Source organism: Penaeus vannamei, chromosome 19 (assembly GCF_042767895.1).
Source record: "Penaeus vannamei isolate JL-2024 chromosome 19, ASM4276789v1, whole genome shotgun sequence".
NCBI classification, from domain to species: Eukaryota; Metazoa; Arthropoda; class Malacostraca; order Decapoda; family Penaeidae; genus Penaeus; species Penaeus vannamei.
Window position 1 is genome coordinate 19949137 of NC_091567.1, and position 20000 is coordinate 19969136.

General features: G+C 29.7%; 2 protein-coding genes across 13 annotated transcripts in view; both read left to right on the forward strand.

The window, feature by feature from the left end:
* The first annotated feature begins 250 nt into the window (after positions 1-250).
* LOC138864940 (uncharacterized) lies at positions 251-5675 on the forward strand. The gene is made up of 4 exons (XM_070133594.1): positions 251-292; positions 4769-4871; positions 5107-5325; positions 5470-5675. Exons 1-4 carry the CDS (start codon positions 251-253, stop codon positions 5673-5675), a joined length of 570 nt encoding a protein of 189 aa, XP_069989695.1.
* A 4512-nt stretch (positions 5676-10187) lies between these two features.
* The window catches only part of LOC113819274 (uncharacterized), a 109036-nt gene continuing 99223 nt past the window's right edge, over positions 10188-20000 (forward strand). For 3 of the 12 annotated variants that reach the window (XM_070134079.1, XM_070134090.1, XM_070134091.1), the window contains exon 1: positions 10188-11270. In XM_070134079.1, the coding sequence (XP_069990180.1) occupies positions 11082-11270 (189 nt within the window). In that variant the 5' untranslated portion in view covers positions 10188-11081. The other 9 variants (XM_070134086.1, XM_070134085.1, XM_070134083.1 and 6 more) reach the window with 7 other exon arrangements.

Below are 20000 nucleotides of genomic sequence, written 5' to 3' on the forward strand. Positions count from 1 at the left end.
TTCATATCATCTGATGTCTTGGAAGATATACTTATGTTGTGTCCTAACTTTGGAATGTAGTATCACATGAGCACATGTTACATTGTTAAATGTTACATTGCCTTTCCATGCCCAAGCCTTACGCCGGCTTGGTAGATGAGTAGATAAATTACTTTTCTTTTCTTTTAAATGATATACTATAGTTCGTAATAATGTTATGATCTAGATTTACACTGTAATACTATTATATAATGCTTTGACCATGCACCAAATGTACCACAGCTTGCCCACGCCTGTGCAGTTAGCCAGGGTGGTAAATAATGGACTAAACTAAACTAAGACTTCCGTGAAAGACGAAAAACAAGTACATTGCGGTGTAAAAATATGTGTATAAGAAATGTAAGCACATACAGATTATTTTCATGTACCCTATGACCTTTTGTTTATTTATATTGTTACTTCCGTTTGTTTCTTTGTTTGCTGTTTGATTTATAGTGATTTCTGAACACATTTTAATGAGATTTTAACCAGAAGTGTGTTTTAACCTAACTTAGATGTTTATTGCACTTTGGTGGTGATGCGGACCATGGTTTGGATCCAGGATTTTTTTTCTAACTCGAAAAGTTATGAACAGATTTGATTTTTTTTTTTTTTTTTTTAATCAGAGGTATGTCTTAGCCTAATTAATATTCCATAAAATTGGTGGTGATCCGGATCATTTGGCAATCCTACCCCACATTTGGGGGTGGGGGGAGGTTTGCATTTTCGAAATGTTTTGCTCATAGATTAAACTATGTATGATAAGAACATTAATGATAGTGATGAAAATATCATATCAGTATTTCAAATGTGAAATAACGAACAGAAATCAACAGTCCTTCCATATGTTTACGTATCTGAAAAAATGGGTGATAAATCTAAATTGTGTTTTTTTTTCGACTCTTCTCTAAAAAGGCTATAATTCGCTAGCTTTTGCCGTTTTTTCGACTTTCAGGATTTTATTACTTTTAGCCATTTTTCATTATAAATGGGCTCAATAATTATCAGTATCATCATTATCATTATTTACATGATTATTATCATTACAGTAATTATCGTCATAATTATCATTATTGCAGTTATAATTAATATCCCTTTATTATTGTCATTTCATCCTTTTAACTATTTTTGTGATTGTAATAACAATAATAATAATTTTAGGAATAATAATAACAATAATGATAATTAGGTAAATAATAATAGTATTATTATTTCTATTATTATTATTATTAATATGGAAATCATCTGCGGACTACACTTAGTTACTGCCATTTTTGCAATTATTATCCAAATTATCATTATAATCATCATCATATTATTATCATTATTATATAATAATATGATAATTTTAATGACTAAGTCGATTTTTTTTTTGCATGAAATTCATCATTATTATCATTATTTTCATGTTTATCATCATTATTTTCATGATTATTATCATTATAGCAATTGTCGTCATAATTATCATTATTATTATCATCATTGCAGTTATAATTAATATAATTAATATCCCATTTATTGTTGTCATTTTCATCATTATAACTATTTTTGTGATTATAATAACAACAATGATGATAACTATAATACTAATTACAATAACAATAATAATAATTATAAGAACAATAATAATAATTTGGTCAATAATAACTGTTATACCATAATTATGATTATCATTATTATTAATATGAAAATCATTAGAATACTCTTATTCATTGCCATTTTTGCAATTATTATCCAAATTATCATTATAATTATCATATAATAATAATTATTAAAATTATCATATTATTATCATTATTATTGTCATTAGTATCATCAATATCATCATTATTGTCATTATTACCATCAATATCATTATGGTTAATATTAATGGAATTATCATCAAAATTATCATAATTAACTGAATTATTGCTAAAATCATCATCACAGATATATCATTCAGCTACAAATTGAGCTATAATATATTAAACTATTATATTATATTAAACAATTATCATATTATATTAAACTATTATTATTATATATTAAACTGTATATTAGAATCGAGAAAGTTTTTTTTCGACCATATAATTCAATAGATTTTGCCGGTTTTTTACTTTTGGGATTTTATTACTTTTAGCCCTTTTTCATTATAAATAGGCTCAATAATTATCATTATCATCATTATTGACATTATTTTCATGATTAGTATTATTAATTATCGTTATAATTATCATTATTGTAGTTATAATAATTAATGTCCCATTTATTATAGTCATTTTCATCATTATAACTATTCTTGTGATTATAATAACAATAATGATAATTTTAGGAATAAAACAACAATAATAATTATAATAATAATTATTATGTCAATAATAATGGTAATATATTTATTTCTATTATTATCATTATTATTATGAAAACCATTATCATCAAAATGATCATAATTACCTGAATTATTGCTAAAATCATCATAATTATCGTTTAGAATCGAAAAAGTCTTTTTTCGACTATTCTCTCAAAAGGCTATATTTCGTTTTTCGACTTTTTGAGATTTTATTACTTTTAGCCCTTTTTAAATTATAAATGGGCTGAATAATTATCATTATCATCATTATTATCATCATTTCATGATTTTATATTCTTTATAGTAATTATCATAATTATCATTATTATTATCATTATTGCAGTTATAATAATTAATACCCCATTTACTATTGTCATTTTCATCATTTTAATTATTTTTGTGATTATAATAACAATAATGATAATTTTAGGAATAATAATAACAATAATAATAATTATAATGTAAATAATGATATCATAATTGTTTCTATTATTTTTATTATTAATATGAGAATCATTAGAATACTCTTAATTACTGCTATTTTTGTAATTATTATCCAAATTATCATTATAATTATCATATTATTATCATTATTATCATTAATATCATCATTATTGTCAATATTAATGGAATTATGAAAATGATCATAATTAACTGAATTATTGATAAAATCATCATAATTATCGTTTAGAATCGAAATAGGTTTTTTCGACTATTCTCTCAAGAGGCTATATATATAATTCGATAGGTTTTGCCGTTTTTTCGACTTTTTGGGATTTTATTACTTTTAGCCCTTTTTTCATTATAAATAGGCTCAATAATTATCATTTTCATCATTATCATTATTTTCATGATTATCATTATAGTAATTATCATTATTGTAGTTATAATAATTAATGTCCCATTTCTTATTGTCATTTTCAACATTATAACTATTTTTGTGATTATAATAAGAATAATGATGATTTTAGGAATAATAATAATTATTATTATAACAATAATGATAATTATGTCAATAATTATAATAATTATTTCTATTATTATTATCAATAATACTCTTAATTATTGCTATTTTTGCAATTATTGTCCAAGTTATCATTATAATGATCATATTATTATTGTCATTATTATAATTAATATTACCATTACTGTCAGTATTAATGGAACTATCATCAAAATTATCATAATTAACTGAATTATTGCTTAAATCATTATAATCATCGTTTAGAATCGAAAGAGGGTTTTTCGACTATTCTCTCAAAGGATTTTGCTAGATTTTGCTGTTTTTCAACTTTTGGGGATTTTATTACTTTTAGGCCTTTTTCCATTATAAATGGGCTGAGTAATTATCATTATCATTATTATCATTATTGTCATTATTTTCATGATTATTATCATTATAGTAATTATCGTCATAATTATTATTATCATTATTGCAGTTATAAGAATTAATATCCCATTTATTATAGTCATTTTCATTATTATAACTATTTTTGCGATTATAAGAACATGATAATTTTAGGAACAATAACAATAATAATAATTATAATAACAGTAATGATAATTATGTCAATAATTATAATATAATAATCATTTCTATAATTAGTATTATGAAAACCATTAAAATGCTCTTAATTATTGTTATTTTTGCAATTATTATCCATATTATCATTACAATTATCATATTATTATTATTGTTAATATCGTCATTATTGTCAATATTAATGGAATTATCAAAATGATCATAATTAACTGAAGTATTGCTAAAATAATCACTATCGTTTAAAATCGAAAAAGGGGGTTTTCGATCATTCTCTCAAAAGGATATAATTCGTTAGATTTTGCCGTTTATTTCGACTTTTGGAATTTTATTACATTTAGCCCTTTTTTCATTATAAATGGGCTCAATAATTATCATTATCTTCATTGTTATCATTATTGTCATTATTTTCATGATTATCATATTTATCGTCATAATTATCATTATCATTATTGCAGTTATTATATCCCATTTATTATTGTCATTTTCATCATTATAACTATTTTTGCAATTATAATAATAATGACAATTTTAGGAATAATAATGACAATAATAATAATTATGTCAATAATAATAATAATATCATATTTATATTATTATTATTATATCATTAGAATAATACTGATTACTATTTATCTAAATTATCATTATAATTATCATATTATTATTATGTTTCTCACTATTGTAATACCCAAGCAATGAAAGGGAACAAAACTTATTCGTAGATTCCCTGATTCTAAAATTCATGGATTACTCATCATGACTGGGCCGACGTTCTCAACGCCCCCGACCCGAACACTAAATGCCAACTTTTTTATAAATCAGTCCGGAACCAAATTGACAACTGCTTCCCCTTAAAAAGAACTTCCACCCACCATCAGGACAAACCATGGGTCACCAACAGGATCAAAGACCTTATCCTGGCAAGACAAAAAGCTTACAAAACAAAAAAACACCGATGCAACAAAGTACTTGGCAAAAAAGGTTAGGCAAGAGATGAGATCGGCTAAGAAAAATTATCATAAGCAAATAACTGATAAAATCAGTGACGCAAATCCCAAATCGTGGTATAGCCACATTCGGAATTTAATCGGTGACAAAAGAAATGACAGTTACCTCTCTCACATAAGCGAAATGGCCGACTCGCCAGAAAGCGCTGCTAACATCATCAACTTTCACTTTGCGAACATTAACAAGCTACTCCCACCATTACAATAAGCAGAACTGCCAACTTACTTACCCTCGCGTCCTCTGCAAGCAATTGTCAGCGAATACGACGTGTACCAACACTTGAGAAGGATAGCAAAAAGCAAATCTCCTGGCCCTGATGACATCCCACCGAGGTTACTACGTGAATTCGCCCCCGATCTCGCCACCCCCCTCAACGACATCTTTAACTGCTCCATCACTGAGGGCGTGGTGCCTGACCTATGGAAGCGTGCTATCACAGTCCCAATTCCCAAAACAAATCCACCTAATTCTCTCGATGACCTTAGGCCCATATCATTAACACCTTTTCCTTGCAAAATACTCGAGAGAATAATTGCTAAAGAATTGTGGAAAATATTCGCGCCCAAATTAGATCATCGCAAATTTGGAAATATCAAGGGTAGCTCCACAGTCCACTACCTAGTTGACCTGATCAATTATATCACTTCAAATGTAGACAAAAGACTCGAGGTCACTACCGTCACCATCGACCTGAGGAAAGCATTTGATCTCATCGACTACACCACTTTAATTAAGAAAATGATTTCTCTGGGTTTCCACGAGGGCTGGGTGAAGTGAATATCTTCCTTCATCAACCTTCGCTCCCAGAGGACATGCAAACAACCTAATATCCGATGAAATTGATCTTCAATGCGGTGTCCCTCAAGGAACGGTCCTCGGCCCATTATTGTTTCTGATAATGGTAAATGAGGACGAAATTCCGCACGTGAAGATCTACAAAAATGTGGACGACATGACACTTGCACTAGCACACCAACCAGAGCAAGGAAACACCTTAAACAAGTCAGAGTGGGCTTCATCTAACAAAATGTCTGTCAACACCAAGAAATGCACAGAAACTAAATTTAAATTTAACAAATTAGCCGACAGTGGTAGTACTCTAAAAATAGACGAGGAACTCTTAACTCGGGCCGAAGAGGTGAATCTATTGGGAACAGTTATCAGTGACGATTTAAAGTGGTACTCCAACACCAAGAAACTGATTTCAAAGTGTGGAAGAAAGTTCTTTATGCTAACCAAATTAAAATCTTTCGGTGCATCCCAAGAAGACCTTCGCATATGGACGACCTTCGACCAGTCTGTGAATATGCAGCACCAGTCTGGCATTCGTCCATTACCAACTTTGAAAAAAATAAAATTAGAAAGACTTCAGAAAAGAGCATTACGTATCATTCTCGGGTCAAACTACACCACATACACAGAAGCACTAAACCAACTGCAGATACGCTCTTTAGAAAACCGGAGAAAATCCCCAACAGAAAAATTAGCACACATCATTACATCTACGAGACATCGGCACCTGCTTACCGACTTGCGTCAATCAAGCAGACAGCTTCGTGAGGATGTTAACAATAAATTATGTGAACCAGTGTCGTACATCCAGATATTATATGTCTACTATTCCCTATTGTATTAGACACTTAAATGATAACTTTGTAAAGTAACAATTTTACCCTTGTAACTAAAACTTTACTTAATAAACTCTTTATTATTATTATTATTATCATCATCATCATCATTGAAATCATCATTATTGTCAATATTAATGAAATCATCATGAAAATGATCAGGATTAACTGAATTATTGCTAAAATCATCAGAATTATCGTTTAAAATCGAAAAAGAGGGTTTCTCGTCTATTCCCTCAAAAAGAATGATTATTTTGCCGTGTTTTCGACTTTTGAATTTTATTACTTTTAGCCCATTTTTTATTATAAATGGGCTCAATAATTAGCATTATCATTATTGTCATTATTTTCATGATCGTTATCATTATAGTAATTATCGTCGTAATTATAATTATTATTTTCATTATTGCAGTTATCATTAAAATCCTATTCATTATATTCCTTTTCATCATTATAACTATTTTTGTAATTATAATAACAATATTGACAATTTAAGGAATAATAATAATAATATCATAATTATTTCTATTTTATTATTGATATGAAAATCATTAGAATACTCTTAATTATTGCTATTTTTGCAATTATTATTGAAATTATCATTACAATTATCATATAATAATTATTATTATTGCCATTATTATCATTAATATCACATTATTGTCAACATTAATGGGAAAATCATCAAAATGATCACATAATTACCCGAATTATTGCTGAAATTATCATAATTATCGTTTAGAATCGAAAAAGTTTTTTTCTCGACTATTCTCTCATTAGGCTAGCTAGATTTTCGACTTTGGGGATTTTATTACTTTTAGTCCTTAAATGGGCTCAATGATTATTATTTTTTTTTAAATATTGTCATTATTTTCAGGATTATTATCATTAGCGTCATAATTATCTTTATTATTATTATCATTATTGCAGTTATAATCATTAACATCCCATTTATTAATGTCATTTTCATCATTATAACTATTTTGGTAATTACAATAACAATAATGATAATTTTAGGAATAATAATAACAATAATAATAATCATGTCAATAATGTTAATATCATAATTATTTCTTCTATTATCATTATTATTGATTAATATGAAAATTATTAGAATACTCTTGATTATTGCTATTTTTGCAATTATTATCAAAATTATCATTATAATTATCATATTATTATCATTATCATCATTATTGTCAATATTAATTGAATTATCATCAAAATGATCATAATTAACTGAATTATTGCTACAATCATCATAATTGCCATTTAGAATCGAATGTTTTTTTTTTTTTTTTACTATTCTCTCAAAAGGCTATGAGAATAGAACTTAATTTACCGTCTGTTTACGAAAGTTTATGCATAAACACCATAGTGTCGAAACAGTAAGAGAATCCCTCTATTCTACAGAGTTCAAAAGACAACAGAGAATAGTGGAGCTCAATTTGAATGACAACATCGATTCAATCTCAAATACATAGCTACAAGTAATATGTAAACACTTATCTCAGTTGAACATACCCATAACTAAGACCCTACATGGACGTTATATTCCACCGTGGAAAATATCGTCCCTAAGTGTATTTTATACGACTGTCCCCCCCAAAAGACAGTGTTCCCCCTGCTATGCTTAAGCAGTACGTACTAGCTATGACCATGCATCAAATGTACCCCAGCTTACCCACGCCTGTGCAGTTAGCCACGGCGGTAAATAAAAGAACTAAACCAACTTAACAATTAGTCTATAATTCAGCGGTTAAATCCGAGATTATTTTTTTTCCCGACTGACGCACAATACAGATGCATTAAGTCATGGTTGAACAAAATAAACTTGAAATAGTTTTCTGATCTTATGAAATTATGCATAAGATTTTGGTTATTGTTGTTCAGAATGTAATGGTACTTTTATTGATTCATTGCGTTTATACTCGTAAATGGTACAAAAAACGGAAACAAAAAAGTTACACTACTGCTATCGTGGCGGTTACTTGATGCCGCACAGCTTAAAATAAATAAATATCTTACGAATGCTTTTAACCCCATTTTGATACACGTACTATGGTGGTATACCAAATATATTAATTGTGGTAATATGCAATAAACAAGGAACTTAAGCCAAACTGTTGACGGTGAGTGATATTGTTTTTAATGTAATGTTATAAATGAAGGCACTGTGTATATTTGTTTATTAGTTAAAGACATTCACTTCGAACTATAATTAAATAAGTAAATAAATAATATATATATATATATATATATATATATATATATATATATATATATATATAATTATCCGGTTCTCGCAATATGCTAATAAAATCGAACTAACCAGTGTTTAGTCGCGCCTCCTCTATGACGCTTCACAGGCATGCGTCCTCGAAGCGGTAGTATTTCTAGCAGTATCAGTTTTCAATGGCTATGATTTGTCGATTTGTGACACAATATAGTCGCTATTTTGCTAATAATTGTTCGTTATTCATGGTGTCTGTTAGTTTTTCAGACATGAATAATTTATTGTCGACAATTCTTATTCATTGTGCCTCATAGTACGCGAAAATATGTTATTTGTTCCGTAACAAGGGAAATTTACATTTTATGTTTAATTTGTTTATATATGATCAGTTATGTAAGTGAATCAGGTAACGGCAATACAGTTGGTGATTTTAATCGCTCCTGGAATAGGTCTTCATCGAGGGAAACGACCTAGCAAGGGTAGGTCTCGCTCTGCCGTCTTGCGGCAAATGTATAACCACTGCGATTTCAAAGAATGTGTTAGAGAACCAGAGTGGTGTTATATAATATATGTATATATATACATATATAATATATATATATTATATATATATATTAAATATCGCACGATGTATATTATTGTATATTGCATTATATTGCGACATAGTTGTTCCTGATTCCAGGCCGTTTTATCCACTCTTTTGATATCTCTCTATATTCTTTCAATGCTCTATGTGTGGATATGTGGGTCATGTCGGTGTACAAAGTTTTTAGAATGATTACCCATATTTTTAACCATGATGTAAGTTTCGGTAGGCAGCCCATCCATCACTGAATATCATGATGTTTGGTTTGATATATTTCTTAATGATGTGTATGAGCATGTCTGCACTGTGGACACTGCCCGGCTTACTTACTTACACGCCCAGTACCTCCTAAATCCCACGTCCACTCAAACTGAGTTAATTATAATTTGAAACACTATGCAATGGAATGTCAATACATAGAACCTTTCATAAAGGGAGTTAGAGAAATGACAAAGCATATGATTAATGTAAATGATAACATTTTAAGGATACATAAACAGTTTGCATCTGTAAAATAATATGAATGCAATTGTAAAGATCTTGCCCAAGGATCTTTAAAGTGCTATATACCGTCACTCCAAAAGAGTTGGATATGTTTGGGTAATGTATTATTTATCCAAATAAACTGTTCAAAATCAAATTGGCTCAACTGTCTGCCCCCGTTGTATTTTCGCCACAAGAGCAGCGTATCGTTGATCTCAACGATTACAACTTTTGCGACGTTTAATTTTTTTTCCATCTACCACAACATCACATGTCGATCTTCAAGATATTTGCAAAGTAAATTGCAGTATGGACAAAACACCGTGTGCTCTCAAGAATTCTATAGCGTGATTTTTTTTTCAAAATAATTCGATAGCAGGGGTGGCCAACCTTTTGAGAGATATGATCTACTTTTTTTTACATATACCCTGATGCGATCTACCAGCCTAAGATTCAAACATATTTCATAAATGTAACTGTAACAGTCTATCATTATAAATATAGACATAACTTATTCCCAGAAAAAGAGAGAAATATAATAATCCAAGTATCAGTGAGTACTTGGATATGCTACAGCAGCTGTTTGCATTACAACTTCTGAAAGACGAATTATTAACAGGTACAGTAGAGTAATCGACTTAAAACAGGCTTGTGATCGACCCGCCGCACCTGAAATCCATTTTGCTTACCCACTGCATACCTGTCACGCACACGGTGGCATGCGATTGGTCAATAGTATTTCATGTAATACTATTATCTTTCGTGACAAATGTCACGCGAATGTGGTATACAATAAAATTTCAAAAAGTTTCGTGGGCATTTCAATACGATAATATTTTTGTTTTCATAATGCCTGCGCAGTTCCTCTTACTTGTAATATGAGTCCGACACATCGATTTGCGCAGAGTAATACATTTCTTTGTTGCTCTAATAATACTCGATATCACTATGGTATTACGGTTGTAATGTCATCCTGTTAGATACAAACTGTAATTGGACTCGTAAATGTAATTTTTTCAAGGACTGTATTGAGGAATTTACTGCTTAATGGCTTTGGTTGCTCCTTTAAGGACTTTACAATTTTTACTGGTAAACAGAAGAGCTCTATTTGCTCCGTCAAACAAATAATGAGAATCGCAATAATATTAGCAGCTACAGTACGAGAACTGCAGCCAATCAGCGTGTTTGGCATCAACGTGAAAGAGTGATCAATCTTTTAAAAAGTACCGAACTCAGTGAAGTGAAAGCTTATGAACGAAAACTTTGATCTAGATCAAGGTGATGAACCAGGAAAAGACAATGCAATGATATACGAACACCAGAAAAACAGCAGAAGACGAGACAGTGATAGCGAAGATTACCCATACTCCAAACAAGCACGAAACGAAGAAACCGACAGACAATCTAAGGAACATCGTACACAAGCATCAGTAACCCATGTAGTTCTTATCCAGTTAACAAATTAATCAATCAACTCAAGCTTCAATCTCCCGATCAGATTAACAGAAGCTATTAATAAATCAGTTTTTCAAAAATATATAATTGAAAACTCACTAAGAATATTAGGAGACGGCAAAGCCATAAGATTTGAAGTGATTGATTTGAACAAATTAGGACCTCTGAAAGAAATAAAACATTTGGGTAACTGGGAAATAACCTGCAAACAACCAACATCAAATAAAAATCAAGGTTGTACTTATGGAACAATATCCCCAGTAGAACTAGATATTGACATAAAATAAATCAAAGACAAAATTAAAGTATTATGGGACAAGATACCCAAATAGAAGAAATTGTAAGAATAAATAAACCCAATAAGGTACCGGGACACAACAATTGGGTACCAACTAAATCTTTAAGAATTACTTTCAGAGGTCCACTCCCCAGTAAAATAGCCATAGGTCATATGAGCTACAAAATTTATCAATATACATTTCCTATATCAAAATGTTATAAGTGTCTAACATATGGACATGGGATTATCTTGTGTAAAAATAAGACAAGATGCAGCAATTGTAGCCAAATAGGACATAAATTTAAAGACTGCATAAACACCTCACATTGCTTTTTCTGTGAAGGTAATCATCCAGCCTACGATAGAACATGCCCCACACAACTAAAAGCACAAGACATAAACAAAAAAAATATAACACCAAACAACTTAGAGGTTAAGAAACTCTTCCACCAATTAAACCATAAAACACAAAAAACAATTCAAACAATTCAGAAAAACATGATAATTACCACAGCGGAGATACACAACACTGATACAGAACATATCCAACATACAGATGACAACATGAACACAACACAACAATCAAATCCAAACACAACACAAACATTCGCTCAAATACTAACACAAACAAACCATATAACACCAGCACAGAAAACACCTACAAAACAAAAAAAAAAAACAACACAAACAGAACAGATAATACTCCAAACCCATCAGTGAAACCAAAACAAAAAAACAATCAAGAAAAAATAAAAGAACAAACACACACTGGAACAAAACCCAAAAGACAAGAAACTTGTAAAGTCCCCAGTTACATGGTCACTTCCTACACCACTACAGAAGACAATAATAACAAAAGAAAGGAAAAGCAAAGATGGGAAAAAGAGTTGTTGGATAGAAATTATAAAAGAAAAATTTAAATTAATTTCAAATATAATAGAATATTTAAAATCTGACAAATCAATAATTGAAATAATTACAGATATATTAACAGAAGCTGCCCCTATACTTAAAGAAATACTAGAATGGTTCAATGAATAAAATACTTCTATGGAATGCCAGATCCATAATAAACAAAAAAATAGATATAGATTATCTAATATACAAAGAAAATCCAGAGATATTCGCAGTTTGCGAAACATGGCTAATAAAAAATGATAATTTCAAATTAAAGAATTATGATACATTAAGAAAAGACAGAACAGAACAAAGAGGAGGAGGACTTGCTATTTGTATACAAAATGGTATACAATATATAAAAGTAAATCTGAACGAATTAAGAAATAGCAAATTAGAAATACTAGCTATAAAAATTAGCTATAAAAGAAAATGGTTAAATGTACTTTTAGTTTACAACCCTTGCAATAATATTAATAAACAAGAATTAGAACACTATATTGATCAAGTAGATCATCCAAAACTGATAATAGGTGATTTTAATGCCCATCATCCCTTATGGAATACAAAAATAAATGAAAAAACTACAAACACCACTGGAATAAATCTATTCAATCTAATAAATCAAAACAACCTAATATTGTTAACCCCTAAAGGTCAAATTACGAGAATAGACCCTAAAACAGGCAAAGGATCCTCAATAAATTTAGTCATAGGTTCCCCAGAATTAAGTCATCTAGAAGTAAAAACAGATATCAATGGAAGAAGTGATCATCTTCCAATAATTATTAAAGATAATAGACACAATATTGAAACTCAAGACAGAAAAAAAAAGGGAATTTAGCAAAGAAGGTTGGGAAACATATAAAAAAGAAATACGAAAAATAGATATAAAAAAGATAAAATCATTAAAAGAGATAACAGAAATAATGATTAACATAGGGAAAAAACATTTTAAGATAGACAATAACATAGATAAAAATAAGCCAAGAAAACCATGTTGGAATCAGAAATGTAAAGAAGCAATAAAACAAAGAAATAAAACCTTCAATAAATGGAGAAAAAATCTGAATGAATGAAACAGAATAGAATATAAAAAACTTCAAATAATAGCAGAAAAAAAAAAAAAAAAAAAAAAAAAAAAAAAAAAAAAAAAACAATAGAGACTGAAAAAAGAAAAAATTGGTCAGATTTCTGTCAGTTACTAGATTTAATACCCCAACAAGAAAAATATGGAACTTTATTAAAAAACTAGAAGGTAATAATAAAATCAATAATTACCCAATAATTCATAATGACCAACTGGTCCAAGATACAGAACACAAACTAACACTACTGAAAGGAGAATTTCAAAGTATAATAAACAAAAATACAAAAAGCCTGTTAACAAATACAGAACTTAAAAGCATGATACTGCAACAAAGTACAGAAGGCTTAAATAAAAAAACTCACATTAAAAGAATTAACCATAACAATAAAGAATGCAAAAAATAATAGAGCATATGGGCCAGACAAAATCCCATATGAATTCTACAAAAATGCCCTGAATAATATACTAGTAAAAATCTTAGAATTGATTAATAACTTATGGGGAAAAGGAGAATATCCCCAAGAATTCAAAAAATCATTAGTTAACCCTATACTAAAACCAGGAAAAAAACCAACAGATATAAAATCCTATAGATTTATAAGCAGGATTTCTAGCCTAGGAAAAATATATGAAAGTATGATAAATAATAGACTGAAATGGTGGTTGGAAAGTAATAATAAGTTAAGCCAAAACCTGACAGGTTTTAGACCAAATTATTCCACAATAGATACTCTGCAAATAATAGATTTACATATTAACAAAACCTTCAAAGAAAAAAAAAAAAAAAATGCAATAATAGCACGTTTTGATTTAGAAAAAGCATTCGATACAGTAAACCATGAAGCCATCATAAAAAAAAGCATCAAAACTCGGAATAATAGGCACCCCACTTAAATGGATATACAATTTTTTAAATAACATATCAAATAACAATATGCAACAAAATATCAGAAGAAGGTAAAACAAAGAGAGGACTACCACAAGGCTCCCCTTTAAGTCCCCTACTATTCAACATAATGACTACCGATCTAATGATAACAGAAAAAACATTCAAAGTAATATATGCAGACGATTACAAAGTTTTAACATCTCACAAGACCTAGCAGAAGCCAAAAATAACATAGAAATAGGTTTAAAACAAATCATTGAATGGGCTAATAATTGGGAACTAAAAATAAATCTAACTAAAAGTAAAATAATGTGCTTCACAAAAAACAAAATAAGACAGATACCAACAATAAAGATAAACAATGAAGAACTAAAATTTACGACCAAACATAAAATATTAGGACTGGAATTTGACGCTCCAAAACTAACATGGAGAAATCACATCAATAACTTAAAAATAAAATGCTCAAATAGAATAAATATAATGAAAAAACTATCAAGTACTACATGGGGAGCTAATAGAGAAACGATGATAAACATCTATATTAAACCAAAAATAGAATATGGTATAACAATCTATGGAACAACAAATAACACAGAAATGAAAAAACTAGAAACTATCAAAAATAATGCCTTAAGAATAGCCACAGGTTGCTTAATAACAACTCCAGTCACAACTTTATACACACTATCAAATAAGATGTCTATTAAAAACAAATTAAAAGAACAAGAATTAACTCAAATGTTAAAGATACTAGAAAAAACAGAAAATACTCAAATAAAAAAACAACAAATATAAAAGAATACAACCCCAAACTTGTAAGGAATTACAAATAAATATAAAACAAAAGCAGTCCCAAATATAACTCCCATTTCACCATGGTATGACATTTTTGAAATTATAAATACCAAATTTTTGGACTATCAAGAAAAAAATCTACCAGAGCAAATAATAAAATCACATTATGCAATGTTAGAAAACAAAATACCTAAACTATAAAAAACTATTTACAGACGGCTCAAAGATATACAGTATTAACTCTACTTCAGCAGCAATTTACATTCAAGAAAAAAAAATAACAACAATATGGAAATTACCGAGCAATACGGAAATAATAGAAGCAGAACTTTTTGCAATAAAACAAGGGTTAAAATATATTCAGAATGATAAATTATTGAAATCAGTGATATTTTCAGACTCAAAATCTGCTCTACTTCTAATATCCAACTCGAAACCAAAAAATTTTAAACACTTAATATTCGAAATACAAGAAATCATACACACACTAGTAAAACAAAAACATACAATAATGTTACAATGGATACCTTCACACAAAAACATAAAAGGTAATGAAATAGTAGACCAGGCAGCAAAAAAAGCACATAATCTAACAAATACCATAACCATACATGAAGATACAAAAAAACAAATTAAACAAATTAAAATAAAAAACCAAAACAACTGGATAAGATGAACACAATCCTCAACACAAAAAATGATCTAGTGAAAAACACAGATCCTCAACCATGGAGATCTAAAAACAGAAAAATTGATGTATGCATAACAAGAATATATACTAAACACACGAGATTAAAACAGCATTTACATAGAATGAAAATTACAAATGATCCACTCTGCAGATGGTGCCATATCGAAGATGAAACAATAGAACACTTAATACTCCAATGTCCAAGATTCCATTCCAACAGAACAAGACTAAAAGAAGCACTAAGAAAAATCAAAATAAACAACCCAAATATTGACTTACTATTCACAGGTGCAGATCTCTCCCCAACAGAAAAGTACTACACCCTCAGACATACCAAAATCTTCCTAAGAAAAACCAAATTAACGGAGATCATATAAAAGAAAGAATAGAAAAGAAAAAGGATCCAGGGGATATAGAATACTCAAAAGTCTAAAACCCTGTAAAAGAAGAAAGAATAATAATAATTTCGAACGAACACCCAGAACACGTCTTGGCGTTTTGTCAAGAGCCAACAAACACTCGTGGACAAAGTCTGTCATCAAATGATTCCTGATTTAGCATAAAGGAGCCTACTGAATCTGTAAGCTCTCCCTATACATCGTGAAAGTAAGTTTACTTGTGCCGGATGAAAGAGGATCACTGAAGTTGCCTTTGTTTACATCTTTTCATCCAGTTATTCACTTATTAATTTACGGAAATGTCATTTTGAAGTCTCCTATAGGTAGTATCGTCCCTAGTAAACTGACTCGGCTGGATTTGATATTGTGTAGCTTCAAACTGTACTCAGTAGAAGATTTTGAACAATCATACAGAGATGAATTCATGAGAAGGGTAATTATAAATTAAACATATTTTCGTAAGTTTTTGGAATACATCTGCCATACTGATTGCGATGATTTTGGTATCGTTGGATTCCTCTCACTGTCTACGAAGCAAATATGTAGGTTTTATTGTGTGGAAGCCTTTACCAACCCAACATTCTTGGCCCCACGAGAAGGGAAGGGCATGGAAGGTTCCAGGGAAATTAGGGGGTAAAATGTAAATGTACACAATCAGTCAATATATTGTTGACCCCCTCATGGGAGGCTGTTGGCCCCCAACCCCTGCCTGGGAAAACAAAGAATCCTCCAGGCCAGACTGTAGAGTATTTTGCTGGCGCAGGGATTATTAAATTTTTTCATGTGCAGAAAACATCATTTTGTCTACATTTGCATGGAAATAGACCTATTAGGTGTCACGTCACGAGTCGGAGTCACCATCCCACTTGGTGAAAACAAACAATGAAGCAAAACTAAAACCTATGCAGCTAAAAGCATGTCCATACCATCTGCCTGCCGATATTTGGATCGACAATCCTTCAACACACCAGGTTATAATAATAATAATAATAAGATAAAAAAAAAAATTGCTGCAGTAACCAGTGACTTTTAGCTATACAGGGTATTTTTCTGTGAAATCAGTGCCATTTCCTAACATGACATTTCTCCCCATTTCTTCTTCTTCTTCTTTCTTGTTATAGGGTTTAGACTATGTTGTCTATATCCCCTGGATCCTCTTCTTTTGTTCTTGAAGTTTCTTATATTAGGTTGATTAACTTGGTTCTTTGTAGGAAGATCTTAGTGTGTCTTAGTATGTAATACTTCAGTGGTAATGGATGATCTGTCCCTGTTAACAGAAGGTTGATGTTAAAGTCATAAATATTTGCTTGAATAAGTGCTTGTTTTAGTTTTATTCTATGGGAGTTGAATCTTGGACATTGTATTATCATATGTTCTATTGTTTCCTCTTGGATTCTACACCATCTGCAGTATGGGTCGTTTTCCATTTTTATTCTATATAAATGTTGTTTTAGTCTTGTATGTTTGGTTAATAATTTTGCGATACATGTATCCATTTTTCTGTTTTTAGCTCTGACCCAAGGTTTTATGTTGTTGTCTTTTATGAGATAATTCTTTGAGTTTAGTAATCTTTTGAGATTCGATTCCCATTGTTTGAATTTTTTTTATTTTATTTCTTTTATTGTATAATTTTGGTCTTGAGAAACTTTCATGGTGTTGTTTAGTTCATGACCTTTCTTTGCTGCTAAGTCTGCTATTTCGTTTCCCTTAATGTTTTTATGTGATGGAATCCATTGGATTTTTATTGTTTGTTTTTTAATTTCAATTGTATGCATTTGCTTTTGTATATCATATATGATTTGTATATAATTTAGAGGTTTACGGTTTTGTAGAAGTTGTAGTGATGATTGGGAATCTGTTAGTATTACCGTTTTGTTTAGATTATTGTTTATAATATAATTTAGTCCTTGCTTTATTGCATAGAGTTCTGCGTGGGTTATTTCTATATTAGCTGGTAGTTTCCAGATAGTTGTTATTTCTTTGTCTTGAATAAATATTGCTGCTGAGGTTGATTCTGGTTCCTTTATTTTTGATCCATCGGTGAATATTTTGGTATAATCTTTGTAGTTTATGTTTATCATTTCTTGATAATATTTTTGAATAACTACTTGAGGGGTGTTTTTTGTAAGTTCTTCAGCAAAATTTATTTGAATATAATTTGAAATATCAAACCATGGGAGTACTGGTGAAGTGGTTGGTACTTCATTTATTTTTAGTTCAATATTCAGAATCTTATTAGTTTCTGTGACTCTGTGGAATAGAGATCTCTTGTCTCTCTGGGGGTTATATTCTTTTATGTAGTTTATTGTTTGCTGTTTTATTGGCATTCTATTGGGTTTGTTTAGGATCTTGGTTAGATGTATATATTCCAGTTCTTTTTTTCGGTCTTTCATTGGGGCTAAATTTGTTAGAGCTTGAAGGGCTATTATTGGGGTTGAATTAAGGCATCCTGTAGCGAGTCTTAATACTTGATTTTGGAGGATTTCTATTTTTTTAATTTCTCCTTCTTTTGCTGCACCGTATATTGTTATTCCGTATTCTATTTTCGGTTTTATGTATATTTTGTAGAATTTTATCAGGGTTTCTCTGTTGGCTCCCCATTTGAACGAGGCTAGCTTTTTCATGAGATTTATTCTGTATAATGTTTCTACTTTTGTATAATTTATATGGTTTTTCCACTTTAGTTTTGGTGCATCTAAAGTTAGACCTAATATTTTGTGGCTTTGTACATATTTTATTTCTATATTGTCCATTTTAATTGTTGGTAAATTATTTATTTTCTTATTTGTAAAGCATAGTAGTTTACTTTTTAGGAAAGTTATTTTTAAGTCCCAAGTATTTGCCCATTCTTTTAATTTTTGTAGTTCTGTTTCTAGTTTGTTTGCTGCTTCAATTAAATTTTTTTTACTTATTATTAATGTAATATCATTGGCGTATATTATTTTTTCGATGCCTGTTAGTTTCAAATCGTTTATCATTATGTTGAATAGTACTGGGCTTATTGGAGACCCTTGAGGTACCCCACATTTAGTTGTTCCTTTCTTTGAAGTTCTATTTCCAATCTTTATTTGGAATGTTCTATTTTCTAAAAGATCATTTATCCATTTTAATGGGTTACCTGTTATTCCTAGTTTTGCCATTTTTATTATTAATTAATGCTTCGTGGTTGACTGTGTCAAATGCCTTTTCCAAATCTATACAGGCTATTATGGTATATTGTTTTTCCACAAATGCTTTGTTTATATGATTATCTAGTATTTGTAATGCATCTATTGTATTTCTGTTTGGCCTGAATCCATTTAAATCTTTGTCTAGTTTGTTATAATGTTCCAGAAACCAAGTTATTCTTTTTGTTATTAGACTTTCGAATAACTTTCCGATACAAGATATTCTACATATGAATCTGTAGGATTTTGCATCGTTTGGGTTTTTTCCTGGTTTAACTATTGGATTTACTATCACATTTTTTTGTGATGCTGGGTATTCACCCCTGGACCAATGTGTATTCATTATTCTTAGAATTGCCTTCAGCAAATTATCTGGTGCATTTTTATATAGTTCGTATGGTATCTCGTCTGGGCCATATGCTTTGTTATTCTTGGCATTTTTTATTATTGTTTTTAATTCTATCATTGTTAGTTCGTTGCTTAGTTCATTTGTATTTTGTATAT